The sequence below is a fragment of the Saccopteryx bilineata genome, chromosome 2 (assembly GCF_036850765.1).
Source record: "Saccopteryx bilineata isolate mSacBil1 chromosome 2, mSacBil1_pri_phased_curated, whole genome shotgun sequence".
In the NCBI taxonomy this organism is placed as follows: domain Eukaryota; kingdom Metazoa; phylum Chordata; class Mammalia; order Chiroptera; family Emballonuridae; genus Saccopteryx; species Saccopteryx bilineata.
The window spans coordinates 317,383,450-317,403,778 of record NC_089491.1 but is presented as its reverse complement, the minus strand read 5'-3'; the positions used below and the strand labels follow the sequence as shown (position 1 = coordinate 317,403,778).

Here is a 20,329-nt window from a genome sequence, read left to right as displayed (position 1 = left end):
TACAAATAAATAAATAAATAAATAAAATAAATCTGACTGCAAATATTGAGACTTCTGTAGGCCATCAGCCTGCAGAAGACCTCCCGAACCAACTTTTGTTTTTCTCTGTTTATTTTTTAATCCTCCAACGTTCTCACTCAGGACCTGGTTCGTGACATTTTTCAGTGCCCAGAAACTCAAAGAATAATGAGATCTTAGAAGTTCTGACATGAGGTCTTGTTCTTGAAAAAAGGTCTATAAATGTGAAGATAGGACAACCCCGCAGTGAAGAAGGAATAAGGTCATCAAAGTGATTGCTTACCAATCATTTATTGAGTATTTAAATACAATTCCATAGATATTCAGGCCCCAGGAGCTATGGATCGACAGTTTTGGCTCATTAGAATCTGAAAACAAATTACATATGCTTTCCTCCTATTTTATATGATCAGAAACTAGAAAGGTATTGAGCTAAAACCAGTCCAGTCAGCTGTGGTGGTAAGAGCTCAGTGGACAGTCCCTCTGGTGAAGGTTAGGAGCCTGGGTGCTAGAGGTGTTGTGGATCAAAGAGGCCCTGTGTGGTCTCTGACTCTCCTAGAAGCCTCTCACTGTGTTTCATTTTAGCATTGATTATGAGGCTTGCAATTCCTGACGTTTCATCCACAGGGGCCAAAGCTCACCAAAAGCCCAGATGTCCTCTTCTCAGTTTGCGATTTGTATCTTTAGAATACCTTTCCTGCTTCTCAACTTTTGGGAGAAGTTTCTACCTTTCATTGATCCAGCTGTATCTTAACTATATGGTGAGCAAAGAAGGAAATGATTTAAAGTCCCAAACTAATCAAAATTATAATCTGATTATTTTACCCAATTTATCACTCAGATTTCACCCAACCAGAATACCCTAGAATTGCTTCTCAAAGAACTAAAATACCCTAAAAGTGAATTCTAGTCCTTTCTGTAAACAGAAAGTAGAGAGAAGGAAGACATATTTTCAGTATCTTAAACAGAAGCAAATATAAACTTGACATGCAGATTTCTTCCTTAGCAGTAGCTCTGGTGTGCACAAGGCCTAGTGCCAATGCTGTCTCTGCTCTTGTACATAGTTATAGAGGGGGTTGGGAGCAATAGCTGCCTTGGTAAGGTGACTTTCACCCTCTTCTCTTTTTTGAGGCTTCCCACTACTTTGGATTGGTTGGAAGGCCAGGTCACTATATCTTCCCTGAGAACCTTGGCTCAGACCAACCTCATTCATGCAAAATTTTTCTCTATTAGCACAGCCTCTCTGGGTCCCGTGGGTTTGTTGATCCTGGGACCCTTGATATCTCTCTTTCTTCTCATGGGTTTGCCTGTCTCGTCTCTGGTGGTTCTGCTCATCTTCATGGGTTTGCCTGTCTCGTCTCTGATGGTTCTGCTCATCTTCACGGGTTTGCCTGTCTCGTCTCTGATGGTTCTGCTCATCTTCACGGGTTTGCCTGTCTCGTCTCTGATGGTTTTGCTGATCTTCATGGGTTCGCCTGTCTTGTCTCTGATGGTTCTGCTCATCTTCATGGGTTTGCTTGTCCCATCTCTGATGGTTCTGCTCATCTTCATGGGTTTGCTTGTCCCATGTCTGATGGTTTTGTTTCTCTTCATGGGTTTGCCTGTTCTGTGTCTCAAATGGAGTTTTTTGACCCTCATGGCCATGTCTACCCCAGATTTGATGGCCCTGCTTTTCCTCTGCTTGGTGGCTCTGGCCCTCACCACGACTCTCTCTGGTCTGAGTCTGTCTGTGGCCGTGCTCACTACTACATGATTGCCAGTCACTCCCTTTGTGACAGCCTGGCCTTTCTTGCTGGATTTGTGCTACGAGTTTGTGTTGGTGGTGTTGGCTATCCTCCTTAGGCTCCCATGCCTGGTGGCTGTTCTGCTGCCCTACACTAGACTGAAATCTCTGTCCCTGATTTTGGTTCTCTTTCTGTCCCTGAGTCTGTGGACTTGGTCTCCCTGACCTTTCTGATTGGTTAACATATGAGCTTCTGGTTGTTCCCTCACTCCCTTGGAAGTATCTATTTTTCCCAGTTTCCCCAGCCTCTGACTGACTGTATTGAGAGCTCAGGTCTTGTCTCTCTCTCTGACCATAGTGGGAACTCTGACCTTGTCTGTCTGTCTGACTATAATGATAACTCTGGTCTTGTTTGTCTGTCTGGTCATATTGAGAGGTGGAGCATTGTCTTTCCTTTTTACCATAATTATAATTCTGACCTTGTCTGTCTGTCTGACCATAGTGAGAATTCTGAGCCTGTATGTCTTCTTGACCATAATGATGACTTTGACCTTGTCTGTCTGTCTGACCATAGTGAGAACTCTGGCCTTGTCTGTCTGTTTGACCATAGTTGGAACTCTGCCCTTGTCTGTCTGTCTGACCATAGTGGGAACTCTGGTCTTGCCTGTCCGTCTGACTGTAATGGGAATTCTGCCCTTGTCTGTTTGTCTGGCCATAGTGGGAACTCTGCCTTTGTCTGTTTGTCTGGTCATATTGAGAGATTGGGCCTTGTCTGTCTGTCTGACCATAGTGGGAACTCTGTCCTTGTCTGTCTGTCTGACCATAGTGGGAACTCTGATCTTGCCTGTCCGTCTGACCATAGTGGGAACTCTGCCCTTGTCTGTCTGTCTGACCATAGTGGGAACTCTGCCCTTGTCTGTCTGTCTGACCATAGTGGGAACTCTGGTCTTGCCTGTCCGTCTGACCGTAGTGGGAACTCTGCTCTTGTCTGTCCATCTGACCATAGTGGGAATTCTGCCCTTGTCTGTTTGTCTGGCCGTAGTGGGAACTCTGCCTTTGTCTGTCTGTCTGGTCATATTGAGAGATTGGGCCTTGTCTGTCTGTCTGACCAGAGTGGGTACTCTGGCCTTTTCTGTCTGTCTGACCATAATGAGAACTCTGGTCTTGCCTGTCCATCTGACCGTAGTGGGAACTCTGCCCTTGTCTGTCTGTCTGACCATAGTGGGAACTCTGATCTTGCCTGTTCGTCTGACCGTAGTGGGAACTCTGCCCTTGTCTGTCCGCCTGACCATAGTGGGAACTTTGCCCTTGTCTGTCTGTCTGGTTATATTGAGAGATTGGACCTTGTCTGTCTGTCTGACCATAGTGGGTACTCTGGCCTTGTCTATTTGTCTGACTATAATGAGAACTCTGACTTTGTCTGTCTGTCTGACCATACTGAGAATCCAATTCTTGTCTGTCTCTCCGACGATAGCCTGATTCCTGACTCAGCCTCACAGAATGTCCATAAGAGCCTGATTCCTGTTGGTTTGTTTGGCTAGAGCAAGAGTTCTCTCCAAGTCTTCCAGTCTGGCCATAGCTTGGTTGTTGTCTAAACCTTTCAGACTGGCCATTATGAGTCTGAACTTGTTTCTCATTCTGACTTAAGGCAAAGATATATCCTTGTCTTTTAGGCTGGCCACTGATAGATTTATGACTCAGTCTTTGACTAGAGCTGGAATCCTGGTCCTGTCTCTCAAACTGACCATGATGGGAGTCCTGATCCTGTCTCTCGGAGTGACCATGGTGGGAGTCCTGATCCTGTTTCTCAAACTGATTATGGTGGGAGTCCTGATCCTGTCTCTCGGACTGACCATGGTGGGAGTCCTGATCCTGTCTCTCAAACTTACTATGGTGGGAGTCCTGATCCTGTCTCTCAAACTGACTATGGTGGGAGTCCTGATACTGTCTCTTGGACTGACCATGGTGGGAGTCCTGATCCTGTTTCTCAGGCTGACCATAGTGGGAGTCCTTGTCTTGTCTGTCAGACTGACCCTGGTGTATGCACTGGTTTTGTCTCTCAGACTGACTGTCATGGGAATCTTGCCTTTTTCCCTCATGCCACTGCCTATGTTGTCTGCCTGTATTTCCTGGAAAGGAATGACCTTGTGTTCCTTCCTGCTCCTCTTCTTGCTGGAAGGTTTTATCTCCACATGATTCATTTTCCAGTTTATGATAGCAAGCTTGGGCCAGCTGGAACACCAACATGAGATATTCATGAAAATCAACATGCCCATTTCTGTCTTTATCCAAGAGGCTCAGTATGGTTTCCACAGTCTCTGGATCATTTGGTCTCTGTGAGAAGAAAAACAGAGAAAAAATTATATATTTTCCTGTGGATACTAAGATGTTTGCTTATGTCTATACCCCGGTTCATTTAGTTTGAATAAACCTTCCTTAGTTGAGAAAGCATTAAACTGAAGAGGCTTAGGCTTGGTTCTAGTTTTTGATTATCTGGTTCTCAAAACATCACCTCTTGCTGACAAAAGGGAGAGAGCAGCACTATAGGGACTGGATACACTTATTTAAAATCAGCTTGATTAATACTTAATTTGAGTTATTTGAGGAAGCTGTCCTATCCCATTACATGCTACATTGTCATTGTTCGTTTACCAACTTCTTTCCAACTATATTGTGAAATCCTGAGGAAAGGGGAGCTCTCTTTGTATCTTCAGTGGTTAGTATGCTGCTGGTTTGGAGTAGGTGCTTAACGACTCTTTATTAAGTTAATGATTGAATGAATGAATGAGAAGATGTATAGACAGCACTAAAATATAGAAATTAAAATATGAATCTAAATTCCTTCTTCTGAGAAATAATTTCCAGTTCAAAGGTGTACTGCCTCCTGCTGGAGCTCAGATACAAAGAGATGTGTGTGCATGTGTGTGTGCGTGTGTGTGTGTGTGTGTGTGTGTGTCTGAGCATGCCTGTGCACACATATCTGTGTGCTGTAAGTGAGCTACTAAGGGGCTGTCTGAAACATTTTTAACTACAGGGTGGAGCATGACCAAATGAAACAAAAATCACCCAGATGCAGTGTTAGAGTCACTCACACTTAACTCCATGGGGCCCAGAGTCTATGCATCTTACCCGGAGGATGTTTCCAAACTCAGCCAAGAGCAGTTGCTTCAACTCCTTCTTGCACAGCAAGGCACAGTTCCCATTCTCTTTAGCATATTTTTGGAATACTTTGATCACAGTGAGTATGCTGTTCAGGAGTTGAGCCATTTGGCAAAAACAAGTGAACCTAAAAGAAGAAACAAGATTTTGATTGTGTTTAGAATGAAGCCCAGGAGACAGCATTTTCAGAGGGAACGTGGCCCCTCTTGGTCAAGGACAGAAGCTTAAGTAATGACAGAGCCCCTCCTTAGCCATACCCCTCACTCATTTTGACCCACAGTCTGGCTCCAAATATCACACATTACAGTGGGAGATGGGTGCAGATTATGGGTCCCCTGCTAAAAAAAAATGGCTATTTCCTAAAAGCCAAAAAATACATGGTAGGTATTTTATATGCCCCATCCTGTACTCCAGGTAGAATTTGCCTGATTGAAACTCTCAGATTAGAACAGAAAAGAAAGATGGTCAGGAAACCCACAGAGGCAGGGCCAAAGCCAGTGTAGTGAAGCATTATTTTCCACCAACAACTAATGCACTGGATGGGGCACGACATAGGCCCCACTGAACAAGCCACAGTCTTCTGATGAGACAAAGAAACTTTCTGGCTTGAATGTTTACTTTGAGATAATGATTATAAAATAGAATCACTGAATACAAAACTGTTACAGATGAAAATAGCAAGCCAATTAACTGCATAATGATAAGCTAAGTTCACATTGGCCCTGCTAGGAGGCTGGGGTCTTTGGAGATCTGGATCTTAACATTTCTTGTTATGGTGTGAAAAATCCCAGTTACTGGGTTTATCAGCTTCCAAACAAACCCTAACTGCAAAGCACGTTGGATTTCCAAAAGCATGCAGTCATGCTTATATGGATTAGTGCCAAATAATGAATTGTATGGGACTAACTTAGTCCTTAGTATCAATTTATTGCAAAGAGATATGACAGTACATGGACTCATGGTCCAAGGCTGTGCCCCTGATGAGCTCTAAACTCTTGGGTCTTGCCTAACTTGAACAAAAGGAATATGCTCCACTATGGGAGACTAAGCTATCCACCAATAGTTCTAGCCCTTGATTTTGGAATGCCTAGGACATGCTGAAACAAAAGCATGCATATTTTTCAGCCTCAGCAGTAGGCAAACCCAGCTATCATCATGTTCTTAGATAAAACCAAGAAAAGGAAGAAAGAGGGTACCCACAGCCATCACCCTAAGGAACAGTCTCAGACTTCTCCAGCCCAGCACATCACAGCCACCATCAAGAGCCTCATGGATACTGCCATTGTTCTCCCATGCATGTCTTACCTGCGTGAGGAGGAATGAGCTGAAGACTGAGAAGCTGAAGAGGATACTGGACACTTGAAAACCTATCCTATTTATAGGGGTTTTAATTGTCCTACTAGGCCATCCCAGGAGACACCCATTCTGTGGCAGAGCCTGAATCACCTTGTACCCAGCCCAGCTCAACCCAACTTGGCCTCTCCCTCTGCAAACCGTTTGGTTTATTTACTTCCCCCACTTGCTCATGAACCTGTTTGTCATTAGATTAGGTGACACTGTTCAAGTCCCAGCCCTATTTAATTAAGGGAGTGTGTGTGGGCATGAGTGTTGTGGGGTCCAAAAAAGACGGAGATGTTCATCTTTAATATGTGTCACTTACTAAGATTAAAGGAAGACAATAGTCAAATCATACCAAAGAAGATTATCAATATGGTCACTTTACAAAAATCTGTCAAAGTAGGGACTAGAGATTGTAGATGTATGGCCAGGATACAGTTCCTGGAAAAGATTTATCTTAGGCTAATGTCTTGCTTATGTGTATTTTAATCTATTTGTTTATTTTAATCTATTGACTTATTTTGAAAATTTTAAAATACTTAACTTCTCTGCAGGCTATTGGAGGGAGTAAATACATGACCAATTGGGGGGAGGAAGGGCATTATGATGGTGTTGCTGCTACTACTTTAAGAACAATGGGGGATCTTATGTTAAATATTTGTGAGTAGAGATACTGTCAGAGTCCTAGGCCTCTATTTATTCCTCATCACTACACCTATGACATGCCACCAGTGTCTTAGTAAATCTTAAAGATTCTTAGTAGATCTTGGTGGAGCGAGTGAGTTATTGATTATGAAAGTATTTGAGAATTTTCTGTAAAATGCTAAGAATTCTAGATTTACTATACTTTCTATTTTTGGTTTCTGGTTGTACTTTTTTCTATGAGTTCATACATCAATCAGTTATTAGTAGAACTTGGGATTCTGTAAGGGAATCACAAAAATCCAACGAGATTTTAGTCCAGTTGGAATAAAGAAACTTAGTGTAAAAAAAAAAAAGATTTTGAATACCGGGAGCAGAACATGAGAGGTGTTGAGTGTTAGAAAACCTGGGTATGTATGGAGTCTTCAGGGGCTGGGGCACGCTTCTTTTAGAAAGTGGAATTTGTGTTGTTCCCTGAAAGATTCAAGTGGGCAGAAAGGAAAGACAAGAGATTCTGGTGGGGAGAAAGACCAAAAATACAAAGGTGAGAGTTTACAGGTGTGTTTGGGTTAGAGTGAGTTGGTAAGTCGGGCTAGAATAGAGGGTATATAGGAGAATTAGAAAATTTTGAAGCTGGAAAGGAAATCTAGTTTAGCTTCCTAATTTTACAGATCAGAGGCCCAACTAGCTTGAAAAACTTGCCGAGGGTCCCACAGGGTTATGACTAAAGCCAAACCAAGAACCCCTGATCCTTTACTTTAGCGTAACAGGCTTTCTATTTGCTTTATTTATTTATTTATTTATTTATCTTCTTTTCCAAGTGAGAGGAGGGGAGATAGACAGTTTCCCAGATTCCCACATGTACCCCAACCAGGACCCTACTACCAGCAGCCCTTGTCTGGGCTGGTGCTTTGCCCATCTGGGGCTGCTCACAACCGAGTTATTTTTAGCACCTTGAGGCCGAGGCTCCCCAGAATCATCCACAGTGCCTGTGGCTGATGTGCTTGAACCAATCCAGCCATGGCTGTGGGAGAGGAAGAGAGAAAGAAAAAGAAGGGGAAATGGGAGGGGTGGAGAAGCAGATGGTCACTTCTCCTGTGTATCTGGACCAGGAATTGAACCTGGGACATCCAAACACCAGGCCAATGTTCTACCACTGAGCCAACTAGCCAGGGCCTAATGCACTTTCTTATACATTCTCTGAGGTAAATTTGCCATCTGCTTTACGGTTTATTTCAGGGGTCCCCAAGCTTTTTACACAGGGGGCCAGTTCACTGTCCCTCAGACCATTGGAGGGCCAGACTATAAAAAAAACTATGAACAAATCCCTATGCACACTGCACATATCTTATTTTAAAGTAAAAAAAAAAAAAAAAAACGGGAACAAATACAATATTTAAAATAAAGAACAAGTAAATTTAAATCAACAAACTGACCAGTATTTCAATGGGAACTATGCTCCTCTCACTGACCACCAATGAAAGAGGTGCCCCTTCCAGAAGTGTGGCGGGGGGACCAGATAAATGGCCTCAGGGGGGCCGCATGTGGCCCGCAGGTCGTAGTTTGGGGACCCCTGGTTTATTTTAATGAAAAATAGGAGGTAGGGAACATTTTGGTCAGAAAAGTCACATGATCAAAGCATTGTTTGGGGAAAGATTTTAATCGACTGCAGTAAGGTGGCCAGCTGTATAGCACAGGAGGTCTGGACCTGGGAAATCAATCTGGTGTTGTTGTGAGATCCCAGAAACCACAAGGAGGATTAGATAGAGTGAACATAGCCTTTATCACTTACATATAAAGGCACCACCAATGGCAGCAGTTGAGCAAAAGCTTTGCACACCATTGAGGGAGGTGAGGTTTTTACAGCTAAGCCCTGGGTAATTGCTTAAGTAAAAATCTTTGTCTATGGGCAAGTAAGCAGGCAAGCTGGCAAGCAGAAGGTAGGGGTAAAATGTATGCGCTGTGCGGTGCTATTTCTTCTTGATAATATCTGGCAACTCAGTTCTTTTGTCCTTAGAGAAACCTCAGTTGCAGTTTTATTACCCTCTCTTCCGTAGCTCACAGCTGGGATTTGTGACCATGGTGCTAGGGACAGAGTAGAGGGGAGGGCCATGTCCAGCATCAACCCTACACCAGCTGTCTCAGTTGGGACTGAGGCACTTCCCCAGAGATGAGACTTTCAATGCTAAAACTGGGAGAGTTTTAGGCAACTTGGGACAAGTCGATCACCTAGACTATGGAGTATAAGAAAAATTGGAAAGAGCAGTGCCTGAGCATGGAGGCCTGTTAGAAGTCTCCTGTATGACTATATGAGAAGTGATCTGGATGTAGCATTTTATAATTACAGGAAGGTGACTGGATGATAGAAGGAAAAAAAAGATGGGGCTTTGAGACAGATTAGATGAGGGGCAGGAAATGAGAGAAGTCAGGAGAGACTCCAAGGCTTCAAGCCTAAAAAACTAGAAGAGCTATGATGTACTAAAGAAATGTGGCTTTAGTGGGGGGTCTATAGGATCTAAGATTCTTCAGCACCTTTACTGAAATTCCGCAGGGTTTCTGCCTTTGGGATTTTATCACCTTCGTGCCAGCTTTCATCCTCTGTTGTTTAGGGCCTCCCAGTACTGATCAGGACTTGTTTAGATGTGTTTATAAATTCTGAGAGCTGGGTCATGCTGAGATTTTCTTTCTGCTTGTATCTTGGCTTATGAGAGCTATTTTGTTATGTCTCTTTTACTATCAGAACCAAAAAACAAGAGACGGTTCAGTGACTTCAGGGGCAAATAAAGGGACTGAGGATGAGTTGGGTACATGGTAAAGATAACAGCCATTGTGATAGAGAATAGAAAAGCTAGGGGCCCTTTTCTGTGGACATCTTTCAGGGCTCCCTAGCAACTGTTTTTTCAGGTTAGTAGGGCAGACAGTTGTCTGCCTGACATTGCAGTGGAGAGAAGGAGGATCATGTTCTTAATAGGAGGGTCTGTTATATATGCATTCATTAAACATTTACTAAGTTCCTATAAAATGAGCAGAGAACAGTATGTATTGCTGAGTCAATTAATCAGTGGGTATTTGTGAGCATATGGAGTGCCATTTTGTAGGCACTGAGATAAAAGACACAGTCCTTGTGTTTAGGATCTTTCATTCTAATGGGAGGTAGGATCCTTCTCTGTAGTTCAAATTGCTGATGTCATTGCTAGGATATTGAGAGACATTGATTAGAGGGAAGAAGAGGAAGATCCAGGGACTAGAAATAACCGATATTCAAAGGAATCATGAAACATATTGGGTAATTTTGAGCAAAACACTTAGCCTCTTGGCCTTGAGTTTCTTCATCTAAAAGGAAAGAGTTGGCCTGATTTCTAAGCTTTTTCGGGTGAGAGAATTAACATGCTGATTCTGGGATTCCAATTTCAGAGTCAGCAGAGGCTTTGGAGTTATATTATAACTTCTCTATTCATGAATTTGATGAAGACCTCAGAACTTTGTGCTCCTCAGTCTTCTGTGGAAAACAAAGAAAACAATAATAGGTGTCTTGTTACTTAGCATTTGTAAATTGTGTGAGGCCTCAGGCTGTTTTTTTTTTCATTGTTTTTCAATGTGTTTTGCTGTTTTTATTTACATTCATGTTGGAATGGAGCTTTGTGGTCTCAAAGGCTAGAAGTTTTTAAGCTACAATTTATTGTTCTTACTGTGTGAGGTAGACTATGTGTTAAGTATTTTACAGAATTACCTTGGGGTGTTTTTTTGTTTTTTGTTTTTTAGAGGGGCAGAGAGAAAGAGAGACAGGAAAGGAGAGAGGCAGAGGGAGGGTAGAGATGAGAAGCATCAACTAGTAGTTGCTTCATTTTAGTTGTTGATTGATAGCTTCTCATATGTGCCTGGACTAGGGGGCTAAAGCTGAGCCAGTGACCCCTTGCTTAAGCCAGTGGCCTGGGGTTCAAGCTAGCAACCTAGAGCTCAAGCTAGCAACCCTGTGCTCTCAACAGCGAGTTTGAGTTTCAAGCCAGCAACTTTTGTGCTCAAGCCAATGACCTTGGGATAATGTTGATGATCCTGCACTCAAGCCGGTGACTCAGCACTCAGGCCAGCAACCCTGTGTTCAAACCTATGGCCCTGTGCTCAAGCTGATGACCCCACGTTTAAGCTGGCAACAAAGTGCTCAAGTTGATGAGCCTGCATTCAAGCTGGCAGCCTCAGAGTTTTGAACCAGAGACCTTGGTGTTCTGAATTGATGCTCTATCCACTGTGCCACCACTGGTCAGGCTACATGTTACCTTGTTTAATTCTGATAACAACTCCATGAGGCTGACAATATTATTGTCAGTTTTCAAACAAGGAAACTGAGGTTCAAAGAAAGATAAGTTGCTCAAGGTCATTCAGCTTGGAAAGGCGGAGCTGGGATTTGAACCCACAATTTCCTGATTCCAAAGCCTTTGTTTGCATCTCCTATGTCATACTGTTCCTTTGGGAACAGGACTGGTGATTACCCACTCTCAAGTGTGAAAAATAGCTTTTCCACAAAGTCTGACATAAGTAAGAACAAAATAACTTCCTAATGACAGGCTATGAAGGAATCCAGCCTTGAAATGAGAATCTCCAGTGCATAACTCATCAAATATTTATTATTTTCCTGTGCTTCTTCAGTATCTAAATGCTGAATGCTGCCCTTCTGTTTTTACAATGGGTAGAATGTGATCAAGGAAGTTCTTCTATTCCCCTTTCCTTTGTTTTTTGACTCTCTTGTAAGCCTTTGCTGTCTATTTTCTATTTTTATGATTGATTTTTTTTTAGAGAGACAGAAAGAGGAAAGGAGAGATGAAAGAAAGAGAGAGAGAGAGAGAGAGAAACATTCATTTGTTTTTCCACTGAGTTCTGTGGTCATTGGTTGCTTCCAATATGTGCTCTGACTGGGGATCAAACCTGCTCCAGCTAACTAAGCTAACTGGCTAGGGCCTGCTGTCCATTTTCTATGGGTGAAGGTGTACCTAGTGGGTATGACAGGTACTGTTTTAAGCTAATGAAGTTTTTCAGGAGTCTCTTTGTCAAATTTTGACCAAATATTAGGGATAATGATCATGGAACTCTTTGGTTTCCTTTTCCTTTGGTGGAGATGGTGGGTGGCTGTTTAGTGAGATGAAATCCACAGGGCCCAGAAGATAGCTGAGTGTTTGTATTATAAGGGAGGCCCTATATAACCCCAGGCAGGCTCCCCACTCCACTTAGCCGTCTGGCATGAAGCAGGTAGACAAAGTATAGATGGAGCAAATGAACACCTTGCGCTGGAGAAAAATGGGACTAATTAATAGACATAAAACTCTGAGATTTCTTGATATTGAATGGTCATTTATTATCCCATACACAAATAAGTTTTCATTTTAAAATCTGTCCTTACAGATAAATTACCTTCCTGTTAATTACAGGCCAATTTTCTGTAATGACATCTGTGAGAGTCAGTGGTTTTTGAAGGTAACACTGGCCTCAGCAATATTTTAACCTTGTCAGAAAATGTGCTCTCAGTCCTAGAAAGGAGGTCTAGAATTCCTGGGGTCTAGTGCACAGGTTTTCATCTGGAGCTGGGCTTCTTGTCACCTGCTTGTAGCCCAGCCATTTCTTCTAGTATAGGCTTCTGTTTTTAGCTGTAAAACCCCATCATTCCTTCCCTCCCATATTCTCAGGCCATATTCTCCTCTCCCTTTCCCAATTAAATGAACTAGAAAGTATCAAAAGTTATTGCGAGCATAGCTCATGAAATCTTAGGTAATTCCTAGAACACGGTTAATAATGCTACAGGCCAAAACAGATGTCTTCAAAGTTGGCCATATGTGGCAGTTTGAAGAATTCAGATCAGGTTTCTGAGGTTTCTTTTTTTGTATTGTTCAAGAGCTTTATTGAAATGTAATTCACATACCATACAATCTACCCATTTAAAGTGTATAATCCAATGTTTTTTACTATTGCACAACCATCACTAAACTTTAGTGATCTCCTCTTCCCCCAAGAAACCCTGTGCCCTCTTTCATCCCATTACAATCATTAATCTACTTTTTGTCTCTGCAGATTTGCCTATTTTGAAAATTTCAAATAAATAGAATCACAGCCTTTATTGACTGGCTTCTTTAGCACAGTGTTTTCAAGCTTCATCCATGTTATAACATGTACCAGTACTTCATTTCTTTTTAAAGCTTAATAATCGTCCATTGTACGATAGACCACATTTTATTTATTCATTCACCCATTAATAGGCATTTATTTGGGTTATTTCTACCTTTTGACGACTATGAATAATGCTACTCTGAACATTCATGTGCAAATTTTTCTGTGGACATATGTCTTCAGTTCACTTGGGTGTGTACCCACGAGTGGAGTTACTGGGTCAAATAATTACCCTATGTTTAACTTTTTGAGGAACTGCCACACACCATGTTTTCAGTTGTTTTTAAGAAACTTTCTGAAAAGGGATGGTTGGTTTAAAAGCCACGGCTTGAGGATGCCAATATACTAAACCAGCCTGATTGAGACACAGCTCAGCAGAGGCAAGGTGTGTGGGTTACCGCTGTGGCTCTGCTCCGTCCTGGTCTTGCACAACCTTGCAACCCAGAAGCCACCAAAGAGCCCACAAGAGTAGGCACCTGATAAAAGTTTGTCAACGAAAAGTATGAATGTGTCCTGAGGTAAAGTGGGAGTGGAGGAAGTGAGATGGGGAAGTTAGGTAAATAAATATGCTTTGTAATCTGTAAAGTTTTAATTATACTTTACGCGTTATTAGCAATTCATTTGGGGTTCCATCAGAGTTTTCAGCTCCCTGCCCCCACCCTTCCACCCTCAGAGTCAACTGCATCAGAAAGAAAGGAGGTGAATCTGGGAATATTGGCCTGTGGAAGTCAGTGCTCAGGCAATCACCTGTTTTCCTTTCAAGAGCAGTCATATCTGCTTTTCCCTGTAGCTATTCCTGGGCCTTCACCTAGTGCCCCAGAGAACCCTAGGACTGAGAATTGGAAGCCCTGGGTTTTCATCAAGGCCCAGCAACTCTCATTTTCACTGTGAACTTGGAAAAGATTTTTTTTTTTTTACTTTTTGACTCAGTTTCCTTCCTTACCTAGAAACAAGGGAAGGGTTTGAAGCAATGACTGGATGAATGGGATGGCTTCCCACCTCTGCAAGTGTCAGATCCCTGGGCACTCTGAGATTCTGTACTAACCGGTTTCTCATCTCTCTCCCCTCCTCCCCTTTGCTCATGCTACAGCTCAGGAGAGGAACTCATTGCTGTTTGCTAGGACTTGTGTGTAGCTATCAACTCGTCTCCCTGCCTCCAATCTTTCTAATTTATTTCACACTAACCCTAAATTAATTTGCTCTTTTCAAGAAGGGTTATCATTTTTCCATGAAAATCAAGTTTGAAATTCTTGGCATGCTCTTCAAGGCGCTCCATGGCAAGCAGATCTTGTGGCTTTGTGTGACCTTACTTCTTCCCAGCCACAGTGGACTTCTCAATGTTCTCTAACTAAACCCTCCCTGCTCTTTCTGTTTTTATCCCACACTGCTTCTTCCTCCTGGATGCTCTTCTCTCTATTTATATCAATCAGAATTCTACCTATTTTATTTTATTTTTTTGAGAGAGGCAGGGGAAGAGAGAAAGAGACAGATGGAGACAGGAACATAGAGCTGCTTTTGTATGTGCGCTGACTAAGGAATCAAACCAGCAACCTCTGCACTCCAGGATGACACTCCAACCTGTTCAGCCAGGGTTTAATTTTTATTGATTTTTAGAGAGACACAGAGAGGAAGGAAGAGAGAGGGGAAGGGGAAGAGAGGTATTCATTAGTTTTCCACTCAGCCGTGCATTCTTTGGTTGCTTTCTGCGTTTATCCTAACTGGCAATCGATCTACCTATTTCAAACACATTTCAACACCTTTTTTATAAAAATATTTCCAAGTCTTCCTCATCAGAACTCTCCTCTCTATTGCTTCTTAGCCTTTTGGCTAAAATCAAGTGCAGAACTCTCTCTCTCTCTTCTCTGTCCCTTCCCTAACTCTGCAGCCTTCCCCAGGTCTATAATGTTCTTGTTGGTGTGGGCTGTGAATGGCTGCATACATGTCTATCTCATTAAACTTTGAGCTCTATGAGGTAAAGGACATTCTCTTAAGTCCTCTGTCTCCTTCAAGCTCTGCTCTACTATTCACAGGATGGTTTCTTTTAATTGTGAGATTGGGTGGTTTTCTCTAGCTCCTGTGCCCTGGTAGAGTGGGAGTTTAAAAAACATACATCTAAGCTCTTGTTTTGTGTGGCCTTTCAGTGCTTTTTGCTGTTGTCTGTGTATGATTCTTACCTCTGAATCAGAGGATGACTTCTCTGAGATTGAGACCTTGACTTCCCTACGGGTCCCCCTGTGTCCTGCCCCAGTGCCTCATGGGTGGCTGAACTGGGCGACTTTCCACCTCTGCAATGTTATCGCGTCTGTGCTCTGTGGAGGGTTCTGATTTGGAATTTAGAGTGTTTGTGTCTTGACTCTTGGGAATAAAGAGAATACCTTGTGAAAATTATAGCCTCAGACAGAGTATGGGCAGAAAGATGGGTTTTGGAAACTGAAGCAATGGTGGGCTATGATAACGTCAGTCCCAGGGAGTAGATGCTGGTATCTTGAAGTGATTACACAGGGAAAGAAGAGAGGAATTGCTTTAGTTTCCCCAGAAATTGCTGATACTATGGTTCCCAGGCCCAACTGAGAAGTTGGGATCTAAGCCACAGCCTGGGAGCCACAGCTGTCAGCATTCACAGACCAGGATGTGTCTGTGACACTGGCCAGTGTGCGCACAGAGAGTTCTGGAGCAGACAAGCTGAAAGCAGTGTTGGGGGACAGTCAGGCCTCTGGAGGTCATCATACCCTGCCTCTGCCCAGGGCAGTCACTGCCCAGACCTTCCTCTGCATGTGTCAATCCTAAAACTCCCCCAAGGGACAGATTACCCACTGCCCCCAAGCTCACATCTATGTCTCATTCCCTCAGCTGTCAGGCATAGTGGATACTGGATCCAGGGTCCTGAGAGAGCAGGGAGAGAAAAGCTGGGGTAGAGGGACTATTGCAAAGGCTTCCGCTGGGGGAGTAATCCAGCCGAAGCAGAGCTCAGGAACGAGAGACGGTAAAGGGACAGCCTAGGGGCCTTGGTGGAGAGTATTGGGGAGTGGGGACAGGTGCTATCCCCTTGTCTTTGTGACTTATTGCCTGGTCCCAAAATGAGGGCAGTTTACTCTGAATAATACATTTGTTTGTTATATCTACCTAATAAATTCTCCACATAGTCAGAAAACAAGAAAGAAAGATTAAAGGGCTGGAGGCCAAGCCAGAGTTTTTTTCATGGATTGGCTAGTTTATTTGTTCACTCATTTATTCATTTATCCTCCTGGCAAACATTAAGTGAAGAAGATAGACCCATTAACAATGAAAAGGATTTTAAGAGAGGTTATGGCCAGAGTTGGGGGAAGAGCAAACTTTCATCGTCATGAATTTGGGCCTAGCCTGGGCAAGCACTTTCTCCCCTCTCTGCTTACCCAGTGCCTACACCCCAGCAGGTTCACGCCCTTCTGTGTGCCACAGCTGTGACTTGGCTCAGTTACCATACCACTTTGCCATGAGAGGCCTGTCTACTCATCCTTCTTTAATCTCCAACCTCTTTGCTGTGGTCACAAATGCTCCATGTGGCCCCAGTCACCTTGCCTGAAAGAAATTAGTTTCTCGCAGCATCCAGAAACAACAGCACCTTCCTGTCCCAGGAGAGTAGGGGAGGGTAGCCACAGTTCAGACAGTAGGGGAGGAAAAGTGGTAGCAGAGGAAGAGGTCCAGGAAGGATTATTTTGTGATAAGTTGCCTGGGCTGCTCAAAGTCAGTAGGGGAGCCTGGCTACCTATCTGAACATCTCATCTTCCTTCCTGTGTGCAGGTGCCAGCCTGCTTCTGCTGGTGTGCGAGAGGAGGGGCTGGGAGTTCACGCTGCATGGTGTTCTGAAGCCCTACAGCCATGAGGAGGTGGGCGGCGGGTGAAGCTGAGTGCAGGGAGCTTCCCTGCCATCTGGAAGGAAGGACTGAAGCCCCTGAATGAGCTTATCAGGTCTTGTAGAACAGAGAGCTTAAAGTTCCCAGTCTTCTTGCCTTTGAAAAGACAAAAATTAAGGTCCAGGACAGAGGATGTAATTTTTTTTTATTTATGATTTTGATTTGTGTTTACATAGATTCAAACATCCCACCAAATATATCTCTCCACAGCTCTTTATTCCCCTCAGCCCCCCCATACCCCCTCCCCCCAGTGCCTTCCCCCCTTCCCTGCAGGATTTGCTGTCCTGTTCTCTATAATGCTGTGTTACGTATATATAATTTCATTAATCTCTTATCCTTCTCTGATCCCATCTTCTCTTCTATTTTCACTCTGACCGCTTTCCCTCTGGTCCTTTTGATCCCACCTCTGCCTCTGTTCCGTTGCTTAGTTCACATTGTTCATTGGATTCCTCAAATGAGTGGTCATATGATATTTTTCTTTCTTTGCTTGGCTTATTTCACTTAGCATGATAGTTTCCAGGTCCATCCATGTTGTTGCAAAAGGTAAGATTTCCTTCTTCCTCATAGCTGTGTAGTATTCCATTGTGTATATATATGTACCACATCTTTTTAATCCACTTGTCCACTGACAGACACTTGGGCTGTTTCTAGAACTTGACTATTGTAAACAATGCCATAAACATGGGGGTGCATTTCTTTTTTTGAATCAGTGATTTGGTATTCATAGGATATATTCCTAAAAGTGGAATAGCTGGGTCAAAAGGCAGTTTCATATTTAATTTTTTGAGGAATCTCCATACTGTTTTCCACAGTGGTTGCACCAGTCTGCATTACCATCAACAACAGTGCAGGAGGGTTCCCTTTTCTCCGCACCCTCTCCAGCACTTATTATGTGTTGTTTTGTTAATAAGTGCCATTCTGACTGGTGTGAGGTGGTATCTCATTGTGGTTTTAATTTACATTTCTCTAATGATTAGTGATGTTGAGCATTTTTTCATATGCTTATTGGCCATCTGTGTGTCCTCTTTGGAGAAATGTCTATTCATTTCTTTTGCTTATTTTTTGATTGGATTGTTTATCTTCCTAATGTTGAGTTTTACAAGTTCTTTATAAATTTTGGTTATTAACCCCTTATCAGATGTATTGGTGAATATATTCCCTATTGTGTGGGTTGTCTTTTTATTTTGTTAATGGTGTCTTTTGCTGCTCAAAAGCTTTTTAGTTTCATATAGTTTTATTTGTTCATCCTGTCCTTTATTTCACTTGCTTGTGGAGATAAATCAGCAAAAATACTGCTATGAGAGATATCGAAGAGTTTACTGCCTATGTTTTCTTCCAAGATGTTTATGGTTTCACGACTTACATTTAAGCCTTTTTTCCATTTTGAGTTTACTTTTGTGAATGGTGTAAGTTGGTGATCCAGTTTCATTTTTTTGCAAGTACCTGTCCAAATTTCCAACAACATTTGTTAGACTATCTTTACTCCATTGCATGCTCTTACCTCCTTTGTCAAATATCAATTTTCCATATAGGTGTGGGTTTATTCCTGGGTTCTCTGTTCTGTTCCATTGATCTGTATGACTGTTCTTATGCCAGTACCAAGCTGTTTTGAGTATAATGGTCTTGTAGTATAACTTGATATCAGGAAGTGTGATACAACCCCACCCCCCACTTTATTCCTTCTTTTTCAGGATTACTGAGGCTATTCATGTTCTTTTTTGGTTCCATATAAATTTTTGGAGTATTTGTTCTATATCTTGGAAGTATGTCATTGGTATTTTAATAGGAATGACATTGAATTTATAGATTGCTTTGGGTAATATAGACATTTTAATGATGTTTATTCTTCCTATCCATGAATATGGTATATTCTTCCACTTGGTTGTATCTTCCTTGATTTCCTTTATCAATGTTTTATAATTTTCTGAGTACAAGTTCTTAACCTCTTTGGTCAAATTTACTCCTAGGTACTTTATTTTTTTGGTTGCAATAGTGAAGGAGATTGTTTTCTTAATTTTTCTTTCAGACAGTTCATTGTTGGTATATAAAAATGCCACTGATTTCTGAATATTGACTTTATATCCTGTTACCTTGCTGAATTCATTTATCAGGTCCGGTAGTTTTTTGACTGAGACTTGAAGATTTTCTATTCACAGTATCATACCATCAGCAAATAATGATAGTTTTACTTCTTCTTTTCCAGTTTTGATGCCTTTTGTTTCTTCTTCTTGTCTGATTGCTGTAGCTAGGACTTCCAGAACTATGTTAAATAAGAGTGGTGAAAGGGGGCACCCCTGCCTTGTTCCTGACCTTAAGGGGCTTGCTTTTAATTTTTGCCCATTGAGTATGATGTTGGCTGTGGGTTTGTCATAGATGGCCTTTATCATGTTGAGGTATGATCTCTGTATCCCCACTTTGCTGAGAGTTTTAATCATAAATGGGTGTTGGATTTTATTAAATGCTTTTTCTGCATCTATTGATATTATCATGTGATTTTTATCCTTTCTTTTGTTTATGTGTTGAATCACATTGATTGATTTGCAGATATTGTACCAGCCTTGTCTCCATAGAATAAATCCCACCTGATCATGATGTATGACTTTTTCATGTATTGCTGGATCCAGTTTGGTAATATTTTGTTGAGAATTTTAGCATCTAAGTTCATCAGGGATATTGGCCTATAGTTTTTTTTCTTTGTGTTGTCTTTGCCTTGTTTTAGAATCAGTATCATGCTCACCTCATAAACGGAGTTTGGAAGTCTTTACTTCTCTTGAATTTTTTGAAATAGCTTGAGAAGGATAGGAGTTAGTTCTTCTTTGAATATTTGGTAAAATTTGCCTATGAATCCATCTGGCCCAGTGCTTTTGTTTGTTGGGAGTTGTTTTTTTTTGTTTGTTTGTTTTTTTTGTATTTTTCTGAAGCTAGAAACTGGGAGAGACAGACAAACTCCTGCATGCACCCAACTGGGATCCACCCGGCACACCCACCAGGGGGCAATGTTCTGCCCACCAGGGGGTGATGCTCTGCCCCTCTGGGGGGTCGCTTTGTTGTGACCAGAGCCACTCTAGCGCCTGGGGCTAGAGGCCAAGGAGCCATCCCCAGCACCTGGGCCATCTTTGCTCCAATGGAGCCTCGGCTGTGGGAGGGGAAGAGAGAGACAGAGAGGAAGGAGAAGAGGAGGGGTGGAGAAGCAGATGGGTGCTTCTTCTGTGTGCCCTGGCTGGGAATAGAACCCAGGACTTCTGCACGCCAGGCCAACGCTCTACCACTGAGCCAACTGGCCAGGGCCTGTTGGGAGTTTTTTGATAACTGTTTCATTCTCATTTAATGAAATCGGTCTGTTTAGGTTTTCTGATTCTTCTATATTGACTTTTGAAAGATTATATGTTTTAAGGAATATTTC

At 42.5% G+C, this 20,329-nt stretch overlaps 1 protein-coding gene across 1 annotated transcript; it reads right to left on the bottom strand.

Moving 5' to 3' along the window:
• Positions 1 to 293: 293 nt before the first annotated feature.
• RPTN (repetin) lies at positions 294 to 6,236 on the bottom strand. Its single transcript, XM_066262106.1, has 3 exons — positions 6,206 to 6,236; positions 4,871 to 5,027; positions 294 to 4,075 (listed from the first exon to the last, which is right to left on the bottom strand). The coding sequence occupies exons 2-3, from the start codon at positions 5,006 to 5,008 to the stop codon at positions 1,049 to 1,051; spliced, it is 3,165 nt and encodes a 1,054-aa protein (XP_066118203.1). The 5' UTR covers positions 5,009 to 5,027; positions 6,206 to 6,236; the 3' UTR covers positions 294 to 1,048.
• Positions 6,237 to 20,329: the final 14,093 nt, after the last annotated feature.

Excerpts from the sequence above, each read along its gene's own strand:
- RPTN (XM_066262106.1), bottom strand. The coding sequence starts at position 5,008 with ATGGCTCAACTCCTGAACAGCATACTCACTGTGATCAAAGTATTCCAA. Across the intron at positions 4,076-4,870 it reads AGTTTGGAAACATCCTCCGG|AGACCAAATGATCCAGAGAC; the intron begins GTAAGATGCATA and ends TTCTTCTCACAG.